The sequence below is a fragment of the Euprymna scolopes genome, chromosome 7, assembly GCF_053919585.1.
Source record: "Euprymna scolopes isolate OS-2025 chromosome 7, ASM5391958v1, whole genome shotgun sequence".
In the NCBI taxonomy this organism is placed as follows: Eukaryota; Metazoa; Mollusca; class Cephalopoda; order Sepiida; family Sepiolidae; genus Euprymna; species Euprymna scolopes.
Window position 1 is genome coordinate 64,544,972 of NC_136488.1, and position 14,218 is coordinate 64,559,189.

General features: G+C 32.3%; 1 protein-coding gene across 3 annotated transcripts in view; it reads right to left on the reverse strand.

The window, feature by feature from the left end:
• Positions 1-377: 377 nt before the first annotated feature.
• LOC145279773 (uncharacterized) overlaps positions 378-14,218 on the reverse strand; it is a 360,258-nt gene continuing 346,417 nt past the window's right edge. For all 3 annotated transcript variants that reach the window (XM_080131091.1, XM_080131092.1, XM_080131093.1), the window contains exon 4: positions 378-3,793. In XM_080131091.1, the coding sequence (XP_079987217.1) occupies positions 2,474-3,793 (1,320 nt within the window). In that variant the 3' untranslated portion in view covers positions 378-2,473. The remainder of the gene's footprint in view (positions 3,794-14,218) is intronic.

The following is a 14,218-nucleotide window of genomic DNA, read 5'->3' on the forward strand; positions in this document are numbered from 1 at the left end:
CTCACCACGTTTTGGCCAAGTAATCATCTGGTCGGCTTTGGGTAGGATTGAAACCGCTATCTTCAGGCAATGCTCATCTGAAACCGTAGAGATTAAACGTCTCCATCAACTGCGCCACGTAGAAGATCAGATAATAAATAAACGTGGATTTACAAGATAAAAAAATCCAACCTTGATAGTCCGCAATAAATAAATTAATATAAGTTTCCATATTGTATTGAAATTTACAAAATCAGAAGCATCGGAAGAAGTAGAGAGCGTACATCAACGAAAACTATGAGCGTTTGACATTCAAGATGAGAACAGTAGTTTTAATAATCCAAATCATACACATGATGAATCCTTATCTAAAATAAATCCGAAATATAATGTATATATAGATATATTTTTTTAGATTGAAAGAAATGGGTTTATTGGTTAAAAAAAGAGGAAATAGCCAAAACGGCATACACAATAAATAAATGAAAAAAAGTACATAAATAAATAAACCAAAAAAATAAATTTTTCTAATAAAAAAGGCGACTGATTCAACATTTTGAATAAATACAGAAAGCATTTTTTTGGGGGGAGGTTTTTCTTTCTTTTCTTTTGTTTTTTTTATTTTATACATTTTATTTGTTTTAAATTCTTTCGAATCTGATAACACGGGATTTAAAACAATGCTTTATACATCGGAAAGATAGATTTATATTATCGTTCGTCGCTCATTTTTATATAACCTCTTGCCATACACACACATTAATCATTAATATTTTTTAACATATAGATATATACTTGCGTGCGTAAGTATACATGTATATGTGCGTCGATACTGATTGCTTACATATGTATATATATATATATATATATATATATATATATATATATATATATATATATATGTTTTAGCGAGATATTTTCCCTCCAAAGTTCATCTTATTAAAATGTTCTGTTCGGTATAATGTTCTTGATAAGAATTTAAAGTTAACTCTTTTTAATCGCATAGATATAGCTTTGTGGAAAAGTACATTTCAAATAAATGCATACGTATGGCTATACAAATGTCTACACACACAAACATATATATATATATATATAATTATATGTAAATTTTCAATTCCATTGTTACATATATATATATATAATAGACATATATATATATATATTAATATCTAACGTTTTCTCATTTAGTATATGATATGCACATATATAAATATATCCCAAATTGCATTGTCAATATATATATATATATATATATATATATATATATATATATATATATATAATATAACATTTATAAGTTCAGTTCATACCTTTTCGTTATTGAGGAGTGTATATATGCCACAATTTTGATATAAATATATACATATATACATATGTATATATATATATATGTATATATATACGTATAAATATAAGGGAGATTTATATGTTTAAGTATACGTCTGAACGTATATTTACCGTTTTTCAATCAGTGTTATATTGTACTGTTAGCAAATGTCAGTATTTTTGGCAAGTATCGTGTATGACGTATTTGCAGTTTAACACGTTATATATATATATATATATATATATATATATATATATGTATATATATATGTGTGTGCGTGTGTGTTTGCTTAAATATTTGTTATTATTACACTGGCCTGCGTTTTAAAACTTTTCTCTCGTAAAAGTTTCCAGTTTTCTTACTGTGAGGGATCCTGTTTGTACAGGGAAAGTTTCTCTTAAATAGCGTTTATCTTTGGTTAGCTCCGGTGTCTAAGATTGGTGTAATTGAAAGTTCAACATGTTTTTTTTGTCCAAAATAACACTATGATCTAATCATTTATCGGCTTGGATCTTTTTATGCCACAGCTGAAGTCATGGGTAACTTTAAATAACAAGTCCGTGTTCTCTTTGCTGATCATGAATGAACTTCCTAATATGTTAGTTAAAATGTTTGGACACGTTTTGCTTCAAGAAGAGCCCGCATAAATTGTTTATCTTCTGATGAATGGGAATCATGCCTCTTTTGGAGATAAAATATGGCTTTAACTCTTCTTGGTATCTAGTAGAAATATTCGAAGAATATTCTGTGAATAAATCTGTCAAGAATACGCTATTCTGTGTTATTCACTGACACATCGACTTGAATATAGGAATTTCTCGTATGATCTTTTATTAAAAAAGCAAAACAAACTTGATCTGTTTACATAAATGGGCATGGTTTTCTGATTCAGTGCAAGACGCTGGTCTTAAATCAAATTGCATATGTTAGAGCTTGAAACCAGCGCAGACCAGTGTTATTATTGTTATTATTACTATTAATAGTTTAGTTTTTAGATACCTTTGCCGTTTAAAGACGTGGCGTTTTCCTTGTGGGGATCGGGGAGTTTTGGGGAGGGTGCCACTTTAGGTTATACTCAATGATCCCTCAATAGAAGGAGTCGTTATTTATTTGAAAAATATCTTATGGTCAAGGCATTAAAAAAGTTCTAATTGACGTTTTGCGTCAACGATGTCTTGGTCTTTTCTTTTTGCGTCGGCGCGGCGACTTTCGTTTTGAACTGCCACATTGGCAGAACACTGTCACGTGAAACCGTTCGAATATCCAGCGCTCTTCGTACGTTGTGTTTAGTCCGTACGTCGGAATCGGATTGCAACGGTTCGGATCCCGCTTCAGCACCTTGATCGTGTATTTTTTCGGTATGCATTTATACATGTTAAAGAAGCAAGATTTTGAGATGCAGCGTCCCGTCTGCAGGTACGACGGGAAGTAACCATTCTGCATCTTCTTCCATTCTGTTTTCATCTCGCAGTGCCAGTTGTTAGAGAGTTCCGCCGCCCGGGCGACGCGCCTCCGGTTCAGCGATGGCTGACCGCGATACTTCAACGAAAGCATTACCTTACCTTTTGCTTTCCGCGTCTGGTTTCGACTGCTCGTCGAGGTCACGTCACGTCGATCGCGCGACGAGGTTCGCGTCCGATCAGGACCTCGACGGCCGATCGGTTTTGACTGCTTTTTTTTCTTTTTTCCGCCAACTAAGTCCGGCCTTTTGACGACTTTCTTTCGTGTTAGGCGGCTATTTTTCTGGTCACTGATTCTTCTATCCCTACGGGCACCAACTAAATGCCCATCATTTTTCGCAGCAAATGAAATACTTTCATCTTCATCTTTTGTATCAGTCACTTCTGACCGTTGACCTTGCATACTACCACCGCCATTAACTGTGACAACGCGTTTTTCATCACTATCATGATGCTCATCATCATCATCATTAACATCATTCTCACCATCTTTACCTCCCTCAGTTTCATAATCACCATCCTCATCATCGTTATCATCATCCTCATCACTATCATCATCAACATCATCATCATCCTCATCACTATCATCCTCGGCTTCGCCTCCGATTACCATGCCATCATTTTCATCGTCCTCATCTTTGTCACCAGTATCCTCATCTCCGTTGATGTCATCTTCCAGATAATCGACAGGTGATCCAGGGGCGTCGCCTTGGACGTTGTCGTTAAAATACTCATCAATCTCAGCGTCATTCGACTGTTCGTCCTCCGTTGGGCTTATCGTCGACATTTGGACGCTCCGCTTAACGTTTTCCTCGCTGTCGGCCATTCTCTCTTCGTCGTACGCCTCGCCGAGTTGTCGCCGCAGCTGGTGAGTGGAGAGAGGTCGACACGGGGCGGTGTAAAAAATGACCACTGTCTTGTTGGCCTTTTCAATCACATTCGGTCGCGGGTAGGCTAGTACGGTTGGAGCAAATATCATTTGTAAGGCGAATAGGATGAAAAGCGAGTATTTTAACCATCGTGTCTGTAATAGAAAAAAAAAACAGAAAAATAAATAAATAATGTAAAATAAAAATTATAACATTATTTAAACAGTGACATTACGTCGCCGTTTGATTTCAATAGATTACAAAAAATATACTGAATTCATGAAAAAAATATCTATGCATATACAAATATTTATTAAACATTCAAACCTACTTTATATGCGACATAATCACGTTGGCACACTGTTTTCCGATAGATCATCGGAGTTAAGCAAAATTAGGCATTGCCAGTATCAAGTAGGTGACTATTTTTGTAATACCAGGCGCTATATGTAGGAGCACGCCAGCACTGTGCAAGAAATTCAAAAACTTAACGTCTTTATCTCCCCTGACGAGGATATACAAGCGATAGGAGACCGTTTGTGAATTATACCACCATCGAATGAAACCAGTTCATCTCGCCTAGGATGTGCTACTTAAATATGGTACGATAAATAGGTATATATCCCTGTTTAAATCGAGATAAATTACGCTAAGATGTCCTCATATTCGTAGTGACGTTATTATCATTCGGCCTTTATGTAAAAGTTGGAATTCTCTTGATCGCCGAAGTTGATGCACATAAAAAAAAATGTAACTTTTATTTTTTTTTATCCAATACCATCGGCCAAGAAATTGTATTTCAGTGTGAGTTTGAACTCACACTGAAATACAATTTCTTGGCCGACGGAGGGACTAAGATCCTTTGAGTAAAAGATGCAAATAGTAGGTTCAGAACTTTCGGAACCTATGAGTAAGGAACTCATACAAGCAAAGTGACTTTTATATAAAAGTAGAGATACATAAATATATACTTATCAATATAAATAGTGTAACATTGAAGGAATTCAGTTAATACCATCATACATAGTTGATTGTAAGTTATAAATAAAAATGACAATTGTTTGTGGTCACTTCATGGTAATTAACATTAAACATCACTTGCGATTTTGCTTTCAAAATTTTAAAATGAAGTCTTCTCAGTCGGTAGTTTATTGCATTACAAACGGACAATTATTACAATATTGCTTTGTTTGCAACTAACGCGTCAACAGAATGTCTTTGTCGCATCTTTAGTGGCTTACTCATCAGATAAATTTCTTAAAAACATAGGAAAAATATTATTTTAATCCACTAACATGGTCCAAATAACGAACACATACCGCCAACAATCTTCTCTTAATGAATATAACTTTCATCATTGAGCTTGAATTTTATCAATTTTATATATGGATGGAAAGATTTTCTAATTGAGAAAAAATTAATGGGAATATTATATATATATATATATATATATATATATATATATATATATATATATATATATATATATATATATATATATATAAACACAATTTATTACAATTAGCATATATAAACTGATCTACGTTTCAAGTAAATGTAAAGTAATATATATATATATATATATATATATATATATATATATATACACGATGTTTTTTAGAAACGCAGAAATTAATATTAACAGCTCTATTTTCTTTAATTGCAAATTTGGCAACTTTCGGTTATTTTGAGTTCAGCTTTGATTGGCAATTTATCGTGAAGAAGCTGACAATCTGGCATCGTTTGCAAATTGTGCAGATTTATTTTGAAAATCATTTTGTAACATTTGATGAAAGAATTATTTAAGAAAATGGACCAATCACCTAGCCCCTAGATCGTGCGCTTAAGCTCCATTAGATTATTTTATTTGGGGATATGCAAAGTCCCGTGTCTACGCCGATAAACCAAACACAATAGACGACTTAGAAAACAATATTCGACGCATTATTGTCAAAATACAGCTTAATTTAATGCATAGAGTTTATGAAATTGGACTTCTAGATTGCACCATGTACACGCGAGACATATCCCCGAAATTCTATTTAAATTATACATTTCGAAAACATAAACAAAATATATGTATAATAAAGTATTTTTCTCTAAATTATTTTAATTTAATGTTCACCATCTCTAAAATTACCCCCATATATATATATATATATATATATATATATATATATATATATATATATATATATATATATATATATATATATATATATATATGATGGGCTCTCCCGTCGATACTCCCTAATGTTTGTCGGTGTAGATGACATCCACAGGACAGAATATGTCGTAAACCGCAGGTTTTTACATCCGAGTTACCTTCTCCTAGATGCATGACTTTACTAAGACTGACGGTGCATCTCTCCCAGTGAATTAATGCGCCTCCAGATGCCAACCTGGAAATTTCTACAAATCTCTCTGTATATATCAGTATTAACAGATTTCTGAAATTTAGGAATTTCTTTTTGAAATAAGATTTTTTCGTATTCATTCCATCAATTTTTGCGGGACTGTCCCCAATATTAATCCGTCTCCAATATTTACCTGTCCCCAATATTTATTTGTCTCCTATGATTTAGATAAAGGAAGCATCGGCTCAATGCTCGATTAAATTTGTAAAGAACACGGTTGGAAAAATTTAAACATAAAAATGATTGTGAACAAATTTTCAATGTTGACTGAAATGTAAAACATTTGGTTTAGGCTTATAACAATTTTGATAATTTTATATGGAACACACACACACACACATATATTGTATAATTAATAGAATATATATATATATATTGTACAATATATATAATTGTATAAATCAACTGAATTAAAGGAATAAATTATAAGATGGTCAACATCATGAGTTTTGGAATATAACTTTTTGTCATTTATTCTCTATATTGCTCTGTAATTACATTGAGCTTCTTAAATAAGGATTGATAGATATTATAAGCAAATATATTTATACAGAAATATGCATATATATATATATATATATATATATATATATATATATATATATATACTGTAAAAAGTTTGCATTTTTACACCCTCTCTCTCACACTCTCTTTCCCCGTCTTTGTTTATCTGTCTTTCTGTTATCCTCTCTATCTCTCTGTCTCGGTTAATACGATCGTGTTTATAATTATAAGTAAGTTCTCGTATAACGTAGCTTTTTATTGTATTCTAATGCTTTATTCTGTTTAAGAGCCGAGGGTGTCTGCCATTTTGTTGGCGCAAAACATGTAAAAATAAAAACATGAAATATATGTTAAATGCGCTCAAATGTGCATGTGAAACAGCTCATATCATTAACATATAATGGATAATTTTTTTAATTCACTTAAATTTTGTTATACATTTAAAAATTTCAATAAAATTGTTTGCAATTAAAAGGGTTGTAATATCTTTCTCTGAATAACTAAATTTTGCATAATGTTAATCAAGCCCTATAGTCATACACAACCGAACTACAACATAAACATTTGTGCGAAACGAATATATATATATATATATATATATATATATATATATATATTGTGTACAGAAAGTTGTTAGTTGAGACAGATCATTGGTACCGTCGGTATCAGGCCCGATAATAAGGCCCGTTTAAGGTATCCTTATCAAGAATATTGGCTGAAGAGAGCTTGATAAGGATACCTTAAACGGGCCTTATTATCGGGCTTGATACCGACGGTACCAATGATCTTTCTCAACTAACAACTTTCTGTACACAAAATATAAATACGCTCTTACAATTTGGATTTTCCTTTTAATTGAGCACTCTGCTGGAATTCTTTTTTTAAAAAAAACTAATCATATATATATATATATATATATATATATATATATATATAGAGAGAGAGAGAGAGAGAGTGAGAGAGAGAGAGAGAGATAGAGAGAGAGAGAAATAAAAAAGAACAAACCGAGTTATATGTTCACCAACGTTTCGTCTTTATTTCGAGAATTCTTCTGGATGAATTCGTATCATATATATATATATATTGTAATAAAATTAAGACGAAAAATAAAAGTTGATGATAAAACAAATCTATCCGGATAAAAAGACTCTACCCGATTAAAAATTAGTTAAAAGTATAAAGTTTAAGGTTATATATGAATTTATCACATTATCAAGTCAATAAGAGTAACATAAAGAGGAATAGCGGAGAAAGCTAGTTAAGCGATGGCATTTCAAAGCATTTATCTTTGAAATGCCATCGCTTAACTAGCTTTCTCCGCTATTCCTCTTTATGTTACTCTTATTCCGGTTTTTCACCTTATATATACAGTCCTGGTCAAAATCATAAGACCACTTAAGAAAGTAAGCGTTTATGCATAATATCGAATTTTTAATCAAACACATGATTGGAACCATTGCGAAAATGGAAAATATGATGGAAAAAAATGAAATCTGCTTCATTCGAAACCTTAACCCTGATTTAATCATTATTTTTTAAAAACAAACATTTTTACCTGGTCAAAATGATAAGACCACTTTAATAAAATCGGCTAGTTTTGAAAAAATGAATACGAAAAGCTTTCTATGTTACTAAAAGCAACTTATTAGTGGATAAAAACCTCTTACTAAATTATAAATGGCAAAAGAGAAACCATTATCAGAGTTTGAGAGAGGAGGGATCTTTGAGCTTAATAGGGGTGGACTCTCCCATAGATCCATTGCAAACGAAGTGAATCGTAGCAAAACGGTCATTACACATTTTTTAAGAAATCCAGATCAATATGGGCACAAAAAGAGTCCATGTCGACAAAAAAAAAATGATAATAATAAATAACCCCATCACTAGATCGCCGCATCAGAAGTTAACAACCCCCCTCCAATATGAGCTCAAGTCGATTGAAAAGCCAAACAGCAGCAGAATGTAGTCCTAAAACCACCAGAAGGCATCTGAAAATGAAGGGTTTCAATCATTTAAAGCGACTGCAGAAACCACGTCTTCTTGAACAGCACAAAACTAACTTAAATATGCCGCCAAATACCAGACTTCGGATGAAGAGAAGTGGGAAAATGTAATTTTCTCTCGTGTGAAAAAGTTTAATCGAGATGGTCCAGATGGATTTCAACACTATTGGCATGATAAAAATTTGCCTAAAGAGACTTTTTCAACTCAGCATAGTTGAGGAGGGTCTTTAATGATCTGAGGTGCTTTCTCGTTAGCTGGGACACTAAAGTTGCAAGTAGTGAAGGGCAGTACATTTCAATGCTTGAAAATGCTTATATCAGGACTGATTTTCCAGCAAGACAACGCTGCGATACACACTTCTCGACAAGCATGAGAATACTTTTCTTCAAATAATATAGAATTGTTAGATCATCCAGCATGTTCTCCGGACCTCAATCCCATTGAAAATCATTGGGGATGGATGGCAAAAGGAGTGTTCAAGGATAGAACCCAGTATGATTCGATAAAGGAACTTTCTGATTCAGTTTTCAGTACATGGGATAAAATTCCTTCGTAACTGATAAAAAACTTAGTCGCAAGCATGCCGAAGAGAATTTTTGAAGTAATTCGTAATAATACTGAGACCCTTTTTAGTAATTTATAATTGCCTTTTGTTAGATAAATTATCAGTGGTTTTATCATTTTGACCAGGTGAAAATGTTTGTTTTTTAAAAAATGATTATTAGATCAGGGTTAAGGTTTCGAATGAAGCAGATTTCATTTTTGTCCATCATATTTTCCCTTTTGGCAATGGTTTCAACCATTTGTTTGATTAAAAATTCGATAATATGCGTAAACGCTTACTTTCTTAAGTGGTCTTATGATTTTAACCAGGATTATATATATATATATATATATATATATATATATATATATATATATATACATATATATATATATATATATATATATTATTTACATTCCAACCGAATATCAAAAGGTGGAATATATTTACGTTCATAAATGTTATTCGTTTTTGTTTGTTTAGGTAGACACCTAAATATTTATTTTATTACGTCTTACACGTGTTACATTGTATGACAGAAGATCAGTAAAAAATCGTCAGAGAAAAAATGATACTCTTTAAAAAAAGAAACTGCTAAAAATCTAATATACGGAAATAAAAAATAGCGAAGAAAAGAAAATTAAGATGTGTAAAACATGCAAAGAAGCTATTTGCAAACACTTATTAATGTAATCCTCATAGTTCAAAACAACGTAGGTTATGTCTCATGCCGCCATGTTGAAATTATGAATATATAATTTGATTGGCTAATGATTATGATTGAATATAAGTGTTTTAATTATTAATATTTTGTAAATAGCATCCCCTAAAGTTTGTGAACAACGTGTTTTATTTGAACCTAGATACAACGTGGAATGATAAAATTATCGCCCTAGAAAGTAATAATTCTATTTCCGTTTGATCAAAACCAGTTTTCTTTTTTGTGGCTGACCATCTACTAGTTGACCAGTTGTGTACATACATATCACATGCACCAAAGAGCGCTAGGAACCTTCTATCGTGTCTGAAAGTGACACAATGTTTAACGAGCGAAGTCGGAAGTGCGCCGCTGTACAGCTCATGCTCTCTACCGATCTAAATTATGACAACATGACCATTGCCAATACCTTTCAAATGCACCGCTAGATTGCCACGAATATCAATGACGTACCCAAGGTAAGGAAATGTCTTTGGTGTGGTTTCAAGTGAGAACAACATCATGTCACCTCACATCTTCGAAGTCGGCATGAACAGTAAACACCAAAGTGTACCTGGATATGCTGAAGAGTGTGGTTATCCCCTCGTGCAATCAGGTGTCGCTGGCAGACCTTCAGTGTAGTAGCAAGACTCGGCGCTGGCCTACAATTCCAGGCTTGGCTTTAGAAGAGTTTGTACCCTTCTCTCACTCCCTCTCCTTCCGCGATCTGAACTCGCGGTCGTTAATTTAATTTTAAAACTATGAACGCAAGTTTATATTCTTATTGGGACAAAGATATATCTGTTGTTCCCAATAAGAATATAAACTTGCGTTCATAGTTTTAAAATTAAATTAACGACTATATGACGTCACTAAAATTTCCTTCTCTTTAACAGCGCCAGCCCCCCTCCTTTTTGAATTTCCAACATCAGTTTTCTGTTTCTCTGAAATAGAACTGCGTCACACTGTGCACGTGAAACATTTTCAAATATTTTGTACTGGTATTTTTTTGGTTTCTTAATCTCATTCATCCAGAGGAAGTCTCGAAATAAAGACGAAACGTTGATGAACACATAATACGGTTTGTTCCTTTTTATTTTTTCTATTTTGTCGGAATACTATTTCCATTATTTTCATCATATATATATATATATATATATATATATATATATATATATATATATATATATATAAAGTCGATTTTTAGTCTACGGACTCGAAATTTGTTATATTAGTTACTGAGATTTGGGAATATCTATGTGATCGGTTTTCGGCCAGAAATTTGGCTGTTAAGGGGTCAAAGTTCAACGATTTGACCATTGAGAACTCTACCAAACTCCTCCGCAAATTTTGGGTCTAAACACTTGAAATTTTAGGGGTTAAAGTTAAAAAAAATTGACCGTTTCTTTTTTTTTTTTTTGCTCAACATACACCTCCAAAACACCAGGGCAACGCCGGGCACCTACGATAGTATATATATATATATATATATATATATATATATATATATATATATATATATATATATATATAATGCTTTTATAGTTTCATTTACAAGGTGTAGATCCACTGAAATTCCTGTGTTTATTAAAAAGTGCCCGATGAAGGTCAGAGCAAGTATATAGTACGTTTATTACACAAAAAATATTGGTAATAAATGTGCATACATGTTTAAATCGAACCTAAATTGAGAGATACCACCTCACCAGACCGAAAACATTTCCCCTTTGATTCGGTCTGATGAGGTGATCCCTCTGAATTGAGGTTCCACTGAAACGTGTATGCACATATGTATTCAATAATATTTGTATAATAAACATACTATATATATATATATATATATATATATATATATATATATATATATATAAATATTTCTTTTTACTATAATAATTAAATACCTACAGACACTAGTGTTTCATCCTTTCGGGAATCTTCAGTGCAGGGTGTCACGATTAACACCAAAGACCGTATCCATTCGGTTACCATTAACCGCGTGAAATAACGTTGAATTTAAACACTTTAATTTTAAATGTTCTTTTACGCCAGTCAGACAGTGATCTAATCGTTATACGATGATCTATGCATAAGAGCTAAATTGACCGACTTAATTCAACCGAAAGTGCTCAACGATGAGAAACGACTTTCGTAAAGGGGCTGTCATGTATATATATATATATATATATATATATATATATATATATATATATATATGTATATAATATATATATATGTGTGTGTGTGTGTTTGTGTGTGAAATTATCTGTTTGTTTTTATTTTATTTTTTATTTTACTTTAGTCGAAGTTCTCAGAAATCACGACCTGGGGCTAACACTTGAAGTCTATATGAGATACATATCTCTCAAGCACTGAGTTAATAAAGAAATTCAGAGCATAATTTTCCTCTCCTCTATTAACCATTTTTATATGTTGTAGTATATCTTTCATGTTGGTCTCATGGTCTTACTGGATTCCAGGACAAGAATTTATGTAGTCTGGTAGAGTATCCATCTTCGTGCTATTACTTGAGGTAATATCACTTGGAGAAGGTGCACAATTCCTCGAAAAAGCATTGGGGTAGCCGTAGTGAGGAGATCTTTTTTCGGCTGCGAATACCATGTGATTTTGAATATTAGGTCAGGGTTTACTTCTATGAAAAAAGTATCCTCATGTCAGATTGTTCTGACAAACCCCTGTACAGAGAAACCTTAGACATTCGAGGATAGTGTCTAGTAGGCATTCAAGTTCTCTCCAGTAGGCATTCAAGTTCTCTCCAGTAGGCATTCAAGTTCTCTCTCTGTTTGTCTCTGTGTGTGTGTGTCTGTGTGTGGTGTATATATTTCCCTACCAAACTATTCTGTCAATTTTCAGTCTACAGACTCGAGATGTAACATAAGGGTATTGAGATTTACGAAAATCTTTTTAATCGGTTTTCGGCCAGAAATTTGGCTGTCAAGGAGTCAAAGTTTAACGATTTTACCTTTGAAAAGTCTACTAAACTCCTCCGCCAATTATGGGTCTACACACTTGCAATTTTAGATATAGATTACTTGGACATGGATCAAACTTTTAATTTGATTTGAGCTCAAAACAATAAATGTTAAGGAGTAAAAATTGGGGTTAAAGTTTTTAAAAAATTGGCCCCTGCGGTCTCTACCAAATTATTCAGCCAATCTTTGGTCTAAAAATTTGAAATTTTACATAAAGTGTATTCAGACATAAGGCCAAATTTGAAATCGTTTTTTTTGCCGAAAATTTGGCTGTCAAGGGGTCAAAGTTCAAAAGATTTGACCTTTGCGGTCTCTAGCAAACTATTCAGGCAATTTTTAGTTTTAACATTTGAATTTTTACATAACGGGTATTCAGACATGCAGCAAGCCTTTTAATCAGTATTTTGGCGAAAATTTGGCTGCCAAGAGGTCAAAACTGAAAGAGATGACCTTTGCAGACTCTATCAAACTCCTCCGCCAATTTTGGGTTTAAATACTTTAAATTTTAGATGTAGGTTTCCTGGTCATGTATTTTCAATATATGTATACATATACACATATCAGTATATTAACAGTACATAGGGTCCGAGCAAAGCTGGGCTGAACTTCTAGTACACACACACACACACACACACACACACACACAAATATATATATATATATATATATATATATATATATATATATATATATATATATATAAATATTGCTCATTATTAAAAAACACGGCAAAATATACTTCGTCAGTATTCGGACTAAAAATTAAATCGGTCACATAATTGTATGATTTTATATATAAATTTTTTAATCAATTTTCATAGCAAAAAATCATTAATAGTTGACCTTGTTTAGAATAACTAATCCTAAATCAATACTCAAGAAGAAGAACTCTCATCTTAAGAAGATATTGATATTAAAAGAAACTTGCTTAGTTGCTGTCTGATCACTATGGATCAAATGTAGTGCAAATCTGAAATTTTCACGAATTACTTTTATACTATTTTTGGCCCTTTCATTACAATCCCTTTAGCAGTGTTTGAAAATTTAGTATGACCAGTTAAATAGTTTAGTTAAAACATATACCTACAAATATATACATATATACACATGCATTTCTTTATATGCATACATATACGTACAAACACCTATATACACACGTTAATATATATATATATATATATATATAACTACTTCATTTACTCACATAAAATTAATATACGAAAGTATAGATTTATGAGTAAACTTTAAGTATGTGATTCAAAAGTGCTCAATACGTAGGTAGAGCTGGTTAGTAATTTATAAAATATATATGGTGATTAAGCTACACGGAATATTCGGCAGAATTCGCGCATAAGCCTGACGAATCCTATAGTGGATGAAACGCCGAATATTCAGTGTAGCTTAATCGCCATATATATTTTATA